The 15,974-nt window shown below is 33.9% G+C and overlaps 2 protein-coding genes across 3 annotated transcripts in view; one reads left to right on the top strand and one right to left on the bottom strand.

The window, feature by feature from the left end:
- The window catches only part of LOC142339478 (uncharacterized), a 604,341-nt gene that overhangs the window by 21,840 nt on the left and 566,527 nt on the right, over positions 1-15,974 (bottom strand). The gene's annotated exons all lie outside the window — the stretch shown is intronic.
- Positions 5,322-14,479, top strand: LOC142340102 (complement factor D-like). Of its 2 annotated transcripts, XM_075390525.1 has the most exons (4): positions 5,322-5,353; positions 5,439-5,783; positions 9,147-9,255; positions 13,974-14,479. In XM_075390525.1, exons 2-4 carry the CDS (start codon positions 5,525-5,527, stop codon positions 14,443-14,445), a joined length of 840 nt encoding a protein of 279 aa, XP_075246640.1. In that variant the 5' UTR covers positions 5,322-5,353; positions 5,439-5,524; the 3' UTR covers positions 14,446-14,479. The 2 variants fall into 2 exon arrangements, with proteins under 2 accessions (XP_075246640.1, XP_075246641.1); XM_075390526.1 differs by lacking the exon at positions 5,322-5,353 and having other exon boundaries at positions 5,354-5,783.

Here is a 15,974-nt window from a genome sequence, read left to right as displayed (position 1 = left end):
TAATGGGCTTTATTGGGGATAAATGTTCAGAGTGTTCACATTCTTTACTGTCTGACATTTGCGCTTCTTTAGCAGCGAATTTGTTAATGGAATGTGAATTATTAATTTTAGAGTTATTTGGTGCAAATTGGAATTTTGTAACTTTAATTGGCATTTGCGATGCAATTGGATGTATAAAAAACGGATTAGATTTAGAAGTAATAAGTGTCAATTGCGTCGCGAATGGTGTTTTCGGTAGTGAAGGGAGTGATTGCAATGCAAATGTTTTGTTGCTTTTATTTAAATTTGAATTTTGTAATGTAGGTAGTTGCGGCGCGAATGGCCGTTTTAACTTGTGTGAGGGCCAATTTGACTTTATTATGCTAGTGAACTTTTTAGTTGCATTTTGTTTATTGGTAATGAGGTATTTCATAGAATCACGGATTTTTGAGATTGTTGCCACAACAAAGTGCTCGTCATATGTAGATATCTTATTAGCTCTCGCATATGGATTTCTTGAGATATAGTCGACGCTTACTATCTTATTGCCCTAATTTTGCTCTTTTTTCCTTGGCTTTTACTCTATTTCTTTGATGATAAATTGGATATTTGTTTCTCATTGAATTGCTCTGTAGCATTGTAACTTGGACCATACCCATAAGGCGACTAAAAATAACTGAAAATGTACCAGTAAAACACAACATCAACAAGAACAACACGAGCAACCAGGGGGAAAGAAACTTGATGGCGACATTTCGGAGGACTAGAGAGAGAAAAAATGAACTAAATAAAATCGTAGAGATGCAAATTGAGCGGTTCCAAACTGAGAAAATTATAAAACTAATAATATTGAGACTAATGTGATGTGTGTGCTTATTCTGTCTCCTTTAGATAACTTTTTGGACTGAACAACTAACCTCTCATTTTTTGGTTTAACATGGTAACTATAAAAACAATGCATGTTTTCACCTCATGGGGACCCTTAAGCAGTTGCCACCTCGGTTACATCTTTTTTGTTTCGTGTGAAACAATATCAAAGGGCTGGTTTGAGTTTGTAGGCATCGTAGAATCCTTGTATAATGAAACGAAGGGAACGGGCTAGCATTCGTAAACCGGCTGTAGCAAAAACTTTAAAATCTACTGTGCCTTTGATTATGGGTGTAGCACCATCAGTTTGATTAAGTTCTGGTCAGGGTTCCCGTTGCCTAAATATCGAATAAAACCAACAATTGTTCCGCCCTGATTTGATTTACATGTCAGCAATTGCTAATTGCGGTCCAACGCAAACAAAATCTGCATCAACAGAAGTCTAGTTTTTTGAAAAACAAATTTAACGTCTAATGAAGGGCCGTTCTTAAAGCAATAATTTTCCAATAATGGCCTTTCATGAATATCAAATGCAAATTCTATCAAGCGTCAGGGGAAAAGCATGGATCAAAAATCCAATATAGTGGTGATTAATAAATTGATTGTTGCAAAAATTACAGTTGCGTAAGACTTACCAAAAAAATTGTGGAGGTCCTTAAGGGTCGTAGGAGTTCTAAACTAGCCGTCTGAGCTCACTTGCTTGAAATTGATTGCTGCCTCGATGAAATTTTTGAGTGGTAATTCTTGCATTTCTGGGTAGCAGGGTTTCTGTCGAAGAATTTTTATTACTAATGACATATTTTGCATAAAGAATTTATTTAAAAAACTCATAAACTGAGGTTCTGTCGTTTCTTATAAACTGTACTTGATTGTTATGATTTCCTGCATGTGGAGACGAAAAATTGACGGAATACTGACAAACTTCGTAACATTGCAAAAACGATTGTGTAATGATTTTTACAAGAAGGGGATAGGGAATGAAAATTTGTACAAGATCACTGTTTTTTGTGCTAACGAAACAAACAAATGGTAAAAGTAATCGCTTCCGCAATCAAACAATTATTGTACACCAGGTATTGCATGTCACTCAACCGAAATGGTAATAAAATCTTAAAGAATTGTTGGATCGGTAAAAATTATCACGACACCCCCAAATCAATAATTCGTACTTTTCCACGTCAGTTGGCCTCAAATTCTAACTGTTGACTGATCGGACATTTGCTTTGGCAACAAGAAAGAAGGAGTTTTTCCGGTATCTCAAGCTGTCCATCTAGGCACTTATATTTGAAAAATACGACAACTTTGGTTTTAAAAGGTTCCGAAACTATTATCGCTAAATCGTAAAATTGAATGTGGAATCAAAGATATTCTAACGCTAATTCAGATTAAAATCTATGACTGGGAAAAGATAAAAACCGTATGCTTATATTGGCGTAGGGATTGATGAGCAAAAAAAAATTTTCTTTGCGTATTTAAAGAAACCCAAATAAACATGGAAATTTGGTCATCTTGAGCAAACAATTACATTAAAAAAGCTTCAACTCGTGATCGATCTTCGACTCCCACTATTGCACTTATTGGTTAGGTCCAAATGTTCTTAACAAACCGACTTAGTGCCTATCGGATATAAAAACTGATACTGTCGAGTGCCCTTAGGCAAAACAAAATTAAACGGAGAGAGAGAGAAAGAGCGAGAATTCAATTGCGAGGTTAGGAGTTGTTTTATTATTTTTTGAGATAGTTTGATAGACGAAGTTGGGACAGTGAGTTGAACTTGCCTGATAAAATGAGTGTTTCAAGGCAACTGCAAGCATTTGAAACTTTTGATCAAATTCATTTAATCCGACCAAGGGGTATCGGTAAATCTGCAACTGCTGTAAATAATATTTACTTTCTAACAATTCTAATATCAGATTGATATTTGAGCTCCTCTCAATCAGATTATCTAACGAGATAAACTACATAAACAATTCGACAAATTTAAAAGACCTATACCTATAGTTGTTTCTCATAGTTATTTACTTCCGTGAAAAGATGCATTCGATACCCAAAACAGAAATTAATTTTTACGTGCATCGAAAATATTTTGTGTACCGCTGAGAGACAGAATCGCGGACAACTGCCCAATTTAATTGTCAGACAAAACACTTTTCGTTAACAAACTTTTCATATTTGAAAGAGTTTTGGGCCATAGGCACTCCTCAGCTGGAAGCCATCTAACGACAAAAATACAAAGTTCCGCAATATTTTTAGGCCCGACCTTGATTGAAGATAAGTTTTTTTTTAATTTGTCTAATCAGCATTGTTTGAGATTTTCTTCAAAGGTTTGTACAACAGTTAAATATATATATATATATATATATATATATATATATATATATATATATATATATAAAACTTTGTTGTTTCAGTTACAAACAAAATAGAAGCCATGAAGGTTAGTGGTATGATAGCCTAGAGGCAAGGTGTTTAATTCACACTCCAAAGATGAGTTTGCACTTATTAAACATAGAAAGATTGAAGTCGACACCTTAGCTTGACATATCTTGGCTACAAAAATGATGCTAGCAAAAAAGAGAAATAAAGCGCAAGAAAACAGTCAGTCAATAATTCTGAAATGTTCCGCTTTGATTATCCAAAGACCAATATTAAGAAATGCAGATAATTTTGTTTTTAATTATTGTTTTTGAATGTACTTACTATCAGCCTTTAGCGATTGCAAGTTGTTTGCAACTCGTAGGCATCGGTTAGCGTATGGCCTACGATTTGATCGTGAACTTCGGAGTTTACCTTAAAACGATTTGGATGAAAACAAACATTAATATTTGAACACAAACTGGAATAAAATCAAAACCATTCGATCTCTTTGATTAAAACGTTGCTTGAATCGACAGATTCACTTTCAGACGTTATTTTTTATTCTTTTAACTTTCCCTTGAAATATTTTAATAAAGACCTGCTGGAATTAATATATGCTTCTTTGTAGGCACATAAGAATATATTAAAATTATTGGAACCTTAGTTCAGAAATCCTCTTTTGTAAACGTAAGAAAATTGTCGGTGTATTTGGTTTAAATTACACGAAAACGACAAAAGCCCTTAAGTTTTTTCTTCAGAATGTTCGGTTCTTAAACGTAAGAAAACCTCTGTATGTTCGGTTTCTTAGATTCTATATGTTTGGTTTTAACAGTAGGATAATCGTCGGTATGTGCGGTTTTAAGCATAAGAAATCATGTGAAAATGACTTTATGTAATTGATCTCTTTTGATCATATCAAGACTCAATGATAGTGATTTAATGCGCCATCAACGTTCAATAGGTCCATTAAATTTTTTGACTTGAAAAAAAAATTTTTTATTGGCTCAACTAGTTTTGTAAATGATCTTAAGAGGAAAAACTATCAATTTTCAAAAAGCTTGTCTCAAAGACGGACAATTGAAACTACTGCGATTATAAAAATATCATAACTTTTGATTACACCATCAACAACAAAACTCAAATTTTGGTATGGATAAAACTGACAATGTCCTACGTTTAACACCAAACATTTCGAATCAAAGAAACCGAATACACTGAATCTAAGGAACCGGAAACACCGTCGGTTATTTTGCGTTTGAAACAGAACATGTCGAACAAACCGAATGATCGTTAAGGCAATTTTTTTGGTTTGAAACGGAACATGTCGAAAAAAAAAGAACGAAACGACGATTTCTTCGTCGAAAATAGTTTATACGGTACCTTTATTACGTCTATTTTTGTTCGGTCCTTTTTGTTCTATTTTTTGTACTAGCCGGGTTGACCTCATAATTGAAAATGTTATAAAATTACAATTTCCTATTACGTCGCCTATGAAAACTTGTAATCTTTGAATTTTCATAAAATGAAATTTGTAATCAACGAAATTGCTAGAAAAATCATGGGGCTAACACAGGGCTAAAACAAAGCGCAAATAATGTGATTCAAAAACAATTGTTAAAAATGGAAGATATTGCTTTTCATTGATACCTTATTTATGGAAAAGAGCCTCCATTTTTGCTTATTCTGCAAGAAAAACATTTGAACTGTTTTCCCGTGTAGCTTAAGAAGCTCATGAGGTCTCATGAAGAAACCAAGAGTCATAGAATAACTCTTTTTTGTTGTTATGGAGTAGTAAAGCAAAGAACTTTCATTCATGGAAAATTTGTTGTCGTAGAACTTCAATTTATCAAAACGTTTTAGTCATGGAACTTTGATTTATGACAAAGTTGTAGTTTTACCAATCTTTTAAAACGTGTTTGATTTAAGAAGTCAATGTTCCATAATATGAAAGTTCTATAACTAAAAATTTTTCTCAAGCTGGGCAAGGAATACATAAGTGATATTAAGCACTCCAATTGATAGGATTGTTAGTGTTTTCGTACGAATTGTTAGCACTGCCATTGATAGAGTTTTCGTTCCTTTAAAGTTATATAGATATAGACTTGGCCATCTAATGAGTTGAAATACGGCGAATCAGACGTGTTTTCTTGTAAATTTGAAGTTCTTCTTACATAATTTCTTACATAATTAAAAGTTCTTCTTACTTAATTTGAAGTTCTTCTTAATTGTTTCAGTTCTTCTTACATAAAAACAATCTTAAAGTATTTTTCAGTGCATTTTAATTACAAGCACACAGACAGAAATTGATCAATTTACTAAAATGGTTTCCATCAACTTTAACATATTCCTATTTTCTTTCTTAATAATTGCACGCGGATTTTACTCTTTAGTTGACAGTAATTTACTGACCGAAACAAAAGCATTTGGTAAGATATCGAAGACACTAATTTTGAATGGCTTTGCAAGTCCCTCGAGGAGATTTTATGTCCGTGTGTGGGTGGAAGGACGGGCATGTGGGGGAGCAATAATTCACCAATACTGGGTCATAACAGCCTCAAAGTGTGTTTGGGGCAAACATCGTTAGTTTAAATTAAAAAAAAACATATACTCCATTCTTACACAGAAGTCTATCTGAAATGGTTGCTGTTAGTGAGGGCAAAAAGTTAGAATTACCAAAATATTTTTCTTTTTAAGGAAAATCTGAAGCCAAATTCAACTTTTTTAAATAGACTTTTAACAATATCCAAAGACCGCTTGATGAGTATTCGTCCCATAATCAGCGACAACATACGAGAACATTGACAAACAGTGAAGAGCAAAAACCAGTGAATAGAAGCTTTAAAAGTTTGTTTATTTTTTATGCGAATGAAATCAACTGTTTGAATGAAAGCTGATTTAGAAGTTTTCCTGCAATCAATTGATAACGTAGACGCCAGAAGTTTTGGTAGCCTTTTGCTGGAAATGAATCAGAATAATTACCTAAGCATTTACTGATTTTGCGACGCAATTCAAGGTAAAAAAAATCAACCATGCAATAAGATTTGCCACAAGGCGTCAACGGTCAAGAAAATTATTGTAGCCTGAATTTTGTGGTTCCGAACTCTTGACTTGACTTGGCTTGATGCTATGAAAACAACCCACTTTTAGTCAATGGGAACAAAAATACTTTGGAGGAGTATGAGTGATTGCGATAACGAAATTTGACTCATATTTGAGAGCACAGTGACTTTTTATGACTGTCGATCCGGTGGTTCTTCTGAGTATCTCAGTCAGGTAAATTTGCGAAGACAAGCTCGTTAGTCAAACCAAAACGAAAACCAACCATGGGAAGAGTTTTTTATATGGGACAAAATTTAATTTCCTCTGCATTACAATACATTACTTTTTTCAGTTGCAGACATTTTTTAAAAGATACTTTGCACTTCCTTAAAAAAATATTTTTTGATAAAACTCAGCCATTCACCTGAAGTATCATGAAGCATTTGCTGCTTACAGAATTACAAAAAAAATGCCTGCGACTGTTGTTCAAAATTAAAAGCTGTTAAAACCGTTAAAATCCATGTGTGAAACGTCAGTCTTACTGAAACGTCCTTTTTTCTCAAGACAAAAACCTAAACTACCAGGAAGAAATAAAAAATGCGTTACAAAAAATGGCTTGTGGAAAAAGAACAGTTTATGCAATCAAGATCTCTTTACCAGTTCAAACCAGAATTAAACGAATGAACCCGTTTAAACCAGAATTAAACGTATGAACTAGTTGTATCTCATTTCCACTATGTTGCTTTTTTAGTGAGTAGCAAAAAGCGTTTTGAATTTTAATTTAACAAAAAGTTGAATTGACCATAAAGTGCCGCTACAATCGGAGAAAAAATGACTATTCTCATGATTTGAAATTACATTATCAAATACGTCCATTTGAGAATTTGTTAATAATTAAAGAAGCCACGTGCGCAAATTGTTGTCGAGCAGAGATCCAGCTCTCCCACAATTAGTGGTTCCTACACTGCTGTAGTAAAAAGACACAGAACCAAATTTCCTCCATTTTGACGTCAAATATAAATCACATTAACTTAAGAACTGTTTTTGTTTTCGCCAGAGCTGTGGAATCTTGGAATAACTTCATCAGATCCAATCCAACGAATAAAAATCGTTAATTTCAAACTATGGAGAATCTACTTCTATAAGAATTTTTAAACACCTCTTTACCTATGTTATGTTAGCCTATCATGGAGAGACTTTAATTTCAGTTAATGTTACCCAACTTTGATACACAAAATACCTGAATTTATACATTTTCCCAGCTCGTCGTTAATTAAATTGCACATTTACTCTACACTCCAATTGACATGGTAAATATATCTGGTCTTGATATTCAAATTCAATGCCTACAGAAAATAAGCAAAGTTTCAACAAAAATTATTTTGTCACTGAATATTGTAACACTGACTCTCTTCGTCGAGTCTTTTGGTGCCCGGGTCGAAATGTCAGCGCCGTTTCAGCGTAATTTTTTGTAGGAAAAAAGCTGAATGCGCTGAAATTAATTTAAAAAAGCGCTGAATGCGCTGAAATGCGCCGGCAATTCAAAATTTCAGCCCATATTGAGCGCACTTTTTACATAATTTCAGTCCATTTTGAGTACAATTCTTGCATTTCAAGTTTCACCATTCTTTAGCGCGTTTCGTACAAGGTTTCAACGCAATTTCAGCACATCCGTAGAAAAATTTTAACGCTTTTGAGAAAACGTAAAAACAACAAAATTTCAGCTCAATTCTTACAAAGTTTCAGCGCATATTCAGCACATCCGTTGAAAAAGTTTAACGCTTTTGAGAAAACGTAAAAACAATAAAATTTCAGGGCAGTTCTCACAAAGTTTTTGCGCGAATTCAAGGCATCTGTAAAAGAAATTCAGCGCTTTTAAGAAAGCTTGAAAAACAAAAAAGTTTCAGCTCATTTCTTACAATTTTTCAGCGCAAATTCAGCGCATCCGTAGAAGAATAATTCAGAGCTTTTGAGAAATTGTAACCAGATTGAGGAGCGCTTTAATGATCAGACCCATCCAGACTATAATAAGCCATGATCAGACCCATCCAGACTATAATCAGCCATGATAAGACCCATTCAGACAATACTCAGCCATGATCAGACTCCAGCTCGTTTTTCATACGTGCTTTCTGTTAGCTCGTTCAATTCATGAAAAGACTCTCTAATAGTAGAACTACTTAAGTTTTCTGGGTATTGTGTTTTCTTGTGCTTTACTGTGATAGTCTATTAGTTGCATATTCTTGAATTAGTTTGAAAGCTTTTAAATGCGTCAACTATGCTAAAATTGTGGCCAAAAGTTTAAAAAACGTACTTTTATGGTAATAAACTGGTACTAAAGCTTTGATATTGTTATTTTACCCCAAGTTCTTGAACTTGTTTTAAAGGATTGAATCAGCAACCCAAGGCGAGTATTGGCTTGAAAGACTTGGGTTGGGAATAAGCGGCTCCAGACCGACTATACCCACAGTTAGTTATTGGCCAGACCGAACAGACTTTGGCTGCCCTTGGCCAGACCAAAGATAATTTTGCCACTATTGGTCAGAGTAAACAGACTTTGTCCAGAACGATTGCCAGACCGAACAGACACTAGGTCAGACCGTTGTCCGGACCATCAGGCAGACCGTTGTCTAGACCATTGGACAGACTGAACCGACTTTGTTCAGAACGTTGGCAATACCAAGCAGACTCTAGACCAGACAGCTGTCAACACCATTGGCCAGACATGCACCTTTTCATTTTTCAAGACTATGCGATTGTGAACGCACTGTTCCCACCTTGTTCGCTCATCTTGCCTGCCTCCTCAGCCTGGGTTGCTAAATTGGTGTACAAAAACCTGTTGATTCGAACAGAGGCTTATTTAATTGTCCATATCTACCTCGTTGATTAGTGTTTGTCTTTAGCGGACGACATATTCATTGAACTTGCCAAGTTTGCCCACAGGAGAGGTAACTCTGTAGATGAGTTGTTTACACAGTACTCAGATGTCAGAAAAATCATCCACACAAAAGGGTTAGTACTCAAAATTTTAAGATTCACAACATGTTTCATTGCAAACTGAACCAAAGTCGCATATGTTGCGGGTTTTGAGAGATAATTTGCAAAGACGTGCGCATCAAGACTATGGCTCTTTTGAGAAAATTCATATTCTATAATGGATCTTTAGTTGTTTATAAAAAATGCGAGAATTCAATTTTCACCTAACTGAAGATATCGCCGTTATCTGGAAAAGTCCCAGGGTCTACTTTTTGCAGCGTAATGAAGCGTAATGTTGTCTTGATCAGTGGTAATTTGCGAATTGTCTTCTAAAACCACAAATAGTAGTATCAGGGGTTTTATGCAATTGCTTTCCAAAAAGAACTTGTTTCCTTGACATTCTCGTGAAGTGATTGGTTGCCTTCATTCAAATTTTCTTCAATTTGTTCTGCAGAAAACAATCTTGCAAATTGAGCCTAAAAATCGACGGGCTTAAGGCGGTGGCCTTATCTAAAGGTAGAGGCCTAATGTTTCTAATTTCCTAAATACCTTCGTTGTTAGTTTAGCGTATAATCTACAGAAAAAGTTCAGAAGCCTTTTCTAGAGTCTTAAGTTATTTCAATAGATCGAACTGCCAGCAAAAACAAAAACATATTTTTCTTGAGGGTTTAACATTGACTAATTGTATGAAGAAGAAAAAGGGTCATTAGATGGGCAATTTCAACGCCATACAATTTAGATTCTTGCATCAAGCTAACACTCACATCAACAACAGGCAACAGTCTTTTTGATTACATCTTTGCTGAATATTCAAACTTAAAGAGAGCGCAATATCACATTTTTGTACCAGGCCTGAGAACAGTCCAATTTAAAATTCTTCTAATACTGGCCAAAACAGTAGGAAAAAAACATAAACTGGTTTCTAAAAAAAAAATTTGATAACACAAATTGTTCTCAAACATTTTTTCTTCACTAGATGACACACTTATCCTGGCAAACTTCCGGGACCCGGGATTTATATTTCAAAAATCAATTCATAAAACATACCATACCAAAATTAGATGCACCCCTCTAAAAATTACAAAGAGACAAACCTATGTCAACTCCCCTATCAGAAAATGTTATTGCAGAATTGTTAAAAAATACAACAATTGAACGAAAAAAATGACTGTCCAATACGCAGATGATACATCAGCTTACAATTCCGACAGAGATTTTGACAAAGCGAGCAAAAACTTTAAATATTCTGTGGAAAAATTAGCCTGCTATTTTGATCTTAGAAAATAGTCTAAAACTGAACACATGAAAAACAGACTTCATTTTATTTTGCAAAAAGTCTGCAAGTTATACAACTGACACCCATTCGATAACTGTTAGTGGTGCCAATGAAATAAGCAGTGAAGTACTGAGGAGTTTTCTTGGCAAAAATTTAAGCTACCAGGAAAAAGTTTTTTAAAAAATTTATGCGAAAAATGGCTTGTAGAAGAGAAGTTTATAAAACCCAGAGCTCTTTCTCAGTACATACAAAAAATAAATTATGAGACCATTAGTTGTTAGTCATTTCTACTTTATTGCAGTCTTATTTTGTCGCATTAATTGTTCTCTTAATTTCACTTGAACAACAATTAATTTGTGCAATAAATTCCATCTTCAGCGGAAGAAAATACTCAGCTCATGACATAAAGTTACAATCTGAAATATCTTCACTTGAATACCTTTTCTTCTTTTTCAAACTTAAACAAGGCGGCTCGGTAATGTGCAATGGCACATAAGGTTCCGACCCCGCCCATCCACAATTTTGTGGATGGGCGACCAAATGAGGAACAGATAGAAAAACCCAAAAATTATTTTTTGCGAATCCCAAAAAAGCCCAAGTCTTTTTCAAAAAATTCTGTATGAACGATAAGATAACCTCCAAAACAAATAACTCAGTGGAGTAAAAATTGATGCATTAGATTGCTGTAATATGTCAATATTAAGAAAGCGGGTCAAAACGAACAGCAAAATCAAACAACAACAACAACAAACATTAATTATATCAAAAAATTTATGTCCCTCTTAAAAACTAAATTTAATAACAAAGTCAGCATACCGTCAGATAAACCTGAAACTAAACAAAAATAACTTAAAAATCACCAGAAAACATATGCGACCAGTCCATAGAAAGGTTGGGTAACAATTATACAAAAAAGAACAAAAACAGAAAAGTAAAAAAAATTAACTTATTTTTTTGAAACAATTAACTTCAAAGTAATAAATACCATTAGGAATAAATTAATATTACCACAAATTTGCGATTACCACTGCTTCTATAGAAGGGCATTAGGACCTGACCTTATTCATTTTATAGAGCGGCTAAAAAGAACAACAAAGAACAAACAAAATTTAAATTGAAACTTGCCAGAAAACGCTGTCAAAACCGTCAAGCCAAATTTTGGCACTCAAAATATATTTGATTGCGCGTTCTTTAAACAGCTATAATGTAGTACGTGGCCATTCATTAGTAAGACTAGGTAACAAGTAGACAAAAAAGCGGAGTGCTAAAGTATGTAATACTTTTAATTTTTTTTTCGAAACAAAATTACATTCAATGTCATGAAAGGCATTAATTACAAAAAGAGCTATTTAAATATCGTCGTTTTTTCATGAAAAAGAAACCCTCGAGACCTGTAATTATCCAGAATATTTCTTGCATCTACAAGAAGAACGTCAAATATGACAAAAATCAAATTAATTTAATTTTTTTTTTGTGAAAAAGCGGTGTCGAAGCCAGTAAGGTCATAACAAAATCTTTAAAAAAAAGATTTTTGGACACTAATCCCTTTTATTCCCTTGACACCCATAATGTCATATTTGACCTGTAATCAACTAACGAGATTAGGTAACAAAAAGAAACATAAAAAGAACAAAATTGCGAAGTTAAAAAAGTTATTTTTTAATTTTGGAAAACGATGGGTTTGAAAGTCATAAAAGCCATCAGCTATCTGCTAATATCAGAATATCGGTTTTTCTATTCTTCCATGAAAAGCCAATGAAAGCTATCACTAAACAGGAAATTTCATACGACCGAAACGACAAAGTATAAATGACAGTTAAGACAAAATTAAAAAATTCAATTGATTTCTTCAAGAAAGAGGCGTCGAGGCCATTAAAACGATGATTTATATCTTTCAAGATTTTAATATGTTCAATTGTGTTTTAATTTGAATGCTAATAAGGTGACATGAGAACTGTCAATAATGTGATAATGTGACAAAATTAGAAAACATGAAAAACTGGCAAATATCAAAACAAACAAAAATTTAAAATCTTGTAGTATCAAAGCCAGAAAACAATAATTTCAGGCTTAAAACTGCAACCGAGAATAAATGTTAACTCAGTAGAAAGAAGAAGCAGTCTTTTTTGCTGACACTAAGCTGGAAGTTGAACAAATTAAGAAAAAAATAGAGGAAAAGTTAATTAAGCCATTATTTATTGAAAAGTCAATTATTTTTTTAAAAAAAACGACCATAAACTTTCAATTAAAAAACTAAATGAATTATCCTGGAGCTGTTTCGCAAGCGAATTGGTTGGACCTATCACTCCTGAGCTTTGATTTGATATGTTCTGTTCTTTATTATTAAATAAAGTCTTTTTTTTTAAAAAAAAGACCGACTGATTACAACCCGATTTTTTTGGATTGTAACAGTCCAAGAATGGCCCAAAACTACCCCTGTTAATACTTATTGTCCGTTAAGAACAATTGATTTTTCAATGTTGTAGATATGGATAATTTCTGAGTTGAAACTCAAAATAAATTTTGCTTTTTTGATAATCAACGAGTAAAGTTAGCAAAAAACGGCAAAGTTTTAACTACAAGGCACTCTCTGCGGACTCTGAAGTAGAAATAGCCCCACTCTGAGTCTACAAAGATTGTATGAGTGTTGTTTGGGGGTGTACTGTAGGCAAATTTAATCAAAGTGGACTAAAGTAGCTTATTTCGTGCTGTTGTTGATGAAACAGGCTAAATTTTGAAATGTTTATCCAGATTTTTTGACCAAAAAATTAAATCAAAACAATCAAAAATGCTTGTTCGTCTTCAAAAATGAAATCAACGACACTATTCTTAAAAATTATAACAAATTTTAGCAAAATTGACGAAAATTTAGGCAAAAATTCCGGAAAATGTGAATAAAAACAACGTGAATTCACTCTTCTTTTCTCAGAAGTTTAAGCCTCGATAACTCCCTGTAGAAAACGAAAATTAAAAAAATCTTTTTAATTCCATATTCTACGCTGGACGAGCTTTCTAATGATACCAGTCTCAACTCTCTACGATGAATATATCGAGCGGCGAAAATTCACTGAACAAAAAAAAAAAAAACCCAGTTGAGTATATAGTTCCTCCCCCCTCAAGAGGGTCGGAACAATAAAGAAGCCATTTACTTACAATTAGTTTTATCGAATAGAGTTCTATTTTTCCCAAAATTATTTGTTCCTACACTGCTGTACCCAAAAAAAAACACGAACAAATTTCCTTCACTTCGACGTCAAATATAAATCGCATTAGCTTAAGGATTGTTTTTTTTCGCCAGAGCTATAGAGTCCTGGAATGACTTCATCATATCTAATTTAATTAGTAATAGTCTTTAATTTAAAACGATGAAAAAAAAAGATCAGGGCCCCCCACTCGATGGTATTTATATCTGTCATTGAAATTCAAGTGCGCTTTTTGTAATGAATGCTTGTAAAAGCCATAAACCTTTTATTTTCAGCTATCGACCTTTAATAGCTAATGTCGCACTTCTGAAAACGAACAGAAACCTCCACACCAGAGGAATGGGCTATCTCATACCTCTTTGTCATGAGAGAAGCAACGATGCCGTCACCCTCAGTACTTGTGGAATGGGGTGGAACAGCTCCACAATCAAACAAGGCAAGATACGACATATCTATCCCAATTACCTTATAGAGATGATTTATTCCCGCTCGATCGGGCGAGATTACTACATGGGCCAGATCCATCCACAGCCGATGTTTGTAAATAGTTCAATATGTGCCGGTGATCAAGGTAGCCCGCTGTATGTGTTAGATTGTGCAAGTAATCAACCTGTGTGCTTGTTTGGAGTTGCAACTCGTTGGAATTGGGCTATTATAAATGGCCATAGAACCTGCTCGCAGCCCAACTATTTCACCCTTATTGAGCCGTTAAGTTCATGGATAATTTCAACAATTACGACTAATTAACCAACCAAGATGATCATTATGGATTGTTCATGTATGAATTGGCACATTTAAGGATATCGGACTTCAGCCAACAAAAATGGCTGTTAATTACATCTGCATTTATTTATGCATTTATATTTACCCATATCGCTGGGGTTATCCTGTCATAAAACATACAAGCAACATTCCCTTTTATGCTAATAACCGTTCAAGTGGGAAAGATAAAATCGCAAGCAAAACGCAACTTGAAATGCTCTCTAATGTTTTCAGACCGCAAAAAAGGATTTCACGTTGAACTCCAAGTCAGTTTTCTTGCCTCTAATTTGTGCCAATTTGTACATAGCACGGGCCTCTTATTGTGTAAATATTATTTTACCTCATTCGAGGTTCTTGTAAAACATTTCAATCAACATTTTTTATGTTCATGGGATTCAAATTGATGTACTAGTTTTCACTTTGATATCTTAAATATAGATTTAATTGACGTTTTTTAACTCAAAGTAGATTTTTTGTGGAAAAATTTTGGCCACTCTATATGCTACTCGATAGGGATTTAGTGGCGTATTTGTAAGTCTCAATTAAAGGCACATATCCTGCCGATAAGTAAGGTAATGTTCTGGTCGGTAGAAATTAAAACAAAAACTTAAATAAACTATAGAAACGAAAACTAAGAAAATGGGGTATGAAATCACTGATACCAAAAAGCATTCAAAAATGGAAGAAACTATCCTATAATTTTAGTTTAGCACAAAACAACTCAACATGCAAAAGCGAATGATTGCGGGAACAAGTGGTTAAGTAGTACTGAATCAGTGGAAATGAGATGTCTAGTAGTGATTATTGTAAACTTACATGTCTAGATTTAACTCGTTATATTTTCTATCAAATATCGATACAGAATTGAGCACACATGTCTTTGAAAACCTTGACAGGCGTGAGTGACACATATGGATGATGACACAATCTGTACAACGCCGATCAGTCAACAATCCTCATAAATCAGGCTAATCTCAAAAAGTATTTGAAAATATTTCGCCATATAGCAAATTAAATCGTTCAGAACTTAGCTTCTCTAAACAAATGGAGCTATCGCTCATTCATTTTTGAAATTTGCACTCAATATTTGACGGAAATTTTATTCAAAGCAAAGAAAATTTCCATAAATTTTCGATAAAATTTTATATTCATTTAACTTGTAAAAAAATGGGGGCATTTTACTAGCCCAACTTTTATTTATTCAGACAATTTTAAATATTTTATGGAGCATCAGGCCGTTTCGTATGTATTTTGATTTCTTTTGACATCTCTCTAATTCTTGACATTATTAATAAAACAAATTTTAAGAATTTCAAAAACAACTTTCTGCAATCGCTGTAGAATTCCAAAAACAACTTTCTGCAACCGTTGTAGAATGCCAAAAACAACGTTTTCTAGCGAATTGTTTTGATTTTGAAGGTTATTGGGTGTTTTGACAATTCCCTTGGCGCAAATCAAATCTAAAACCCTTTTACTGGTATGGGAAGTACCATGGATCTTTTCCATTTGTGTCC

Source organism: Convolutriloba macropyga, chromosome 5 (assembly GCF_964194025.1).
Source record: "Convolutriloba macropyga chromosome 5, txConMacr16.3, whole genome shotgun sequence".
Taxonomy (NCBI): domain Eukaryota; kingdom Metazoa; phylum Xenacoelomorpha; order Acoela; family Convolutidae; genus Convolutriloba; species Convolutriloba macropyga.
The sequence above is the reverse complement of the archived record's forward strand: the minus strand, read 5'-3'. Positions and strand labels throughout refer to the sequence as shown.

Bases quoted from the DNA above. Each gene is read 5' to 3' on its own strand.
- LOC142340102 (XM_075390525.1), top strand. From the start codon at position 5,525: ATGGTTTCCATCAACTTTAACATATTCCTATTTTCTTTCTTAATAATT. The intron at 5,784-9,146 runs GTTAGTTTAAAT...GTTTGTCTTTAG, and splicing joins GTGTGTTTGGGGCAAACATC to CGGACGACATATTCATTGAA. The intron at 9,256-13,973 runs GTTAGTACTCAA...TTTTATTTTCAG, and splicing joins AAAATCATCCACACAAAAGG to CTATCGACCTTTAATAGCTA.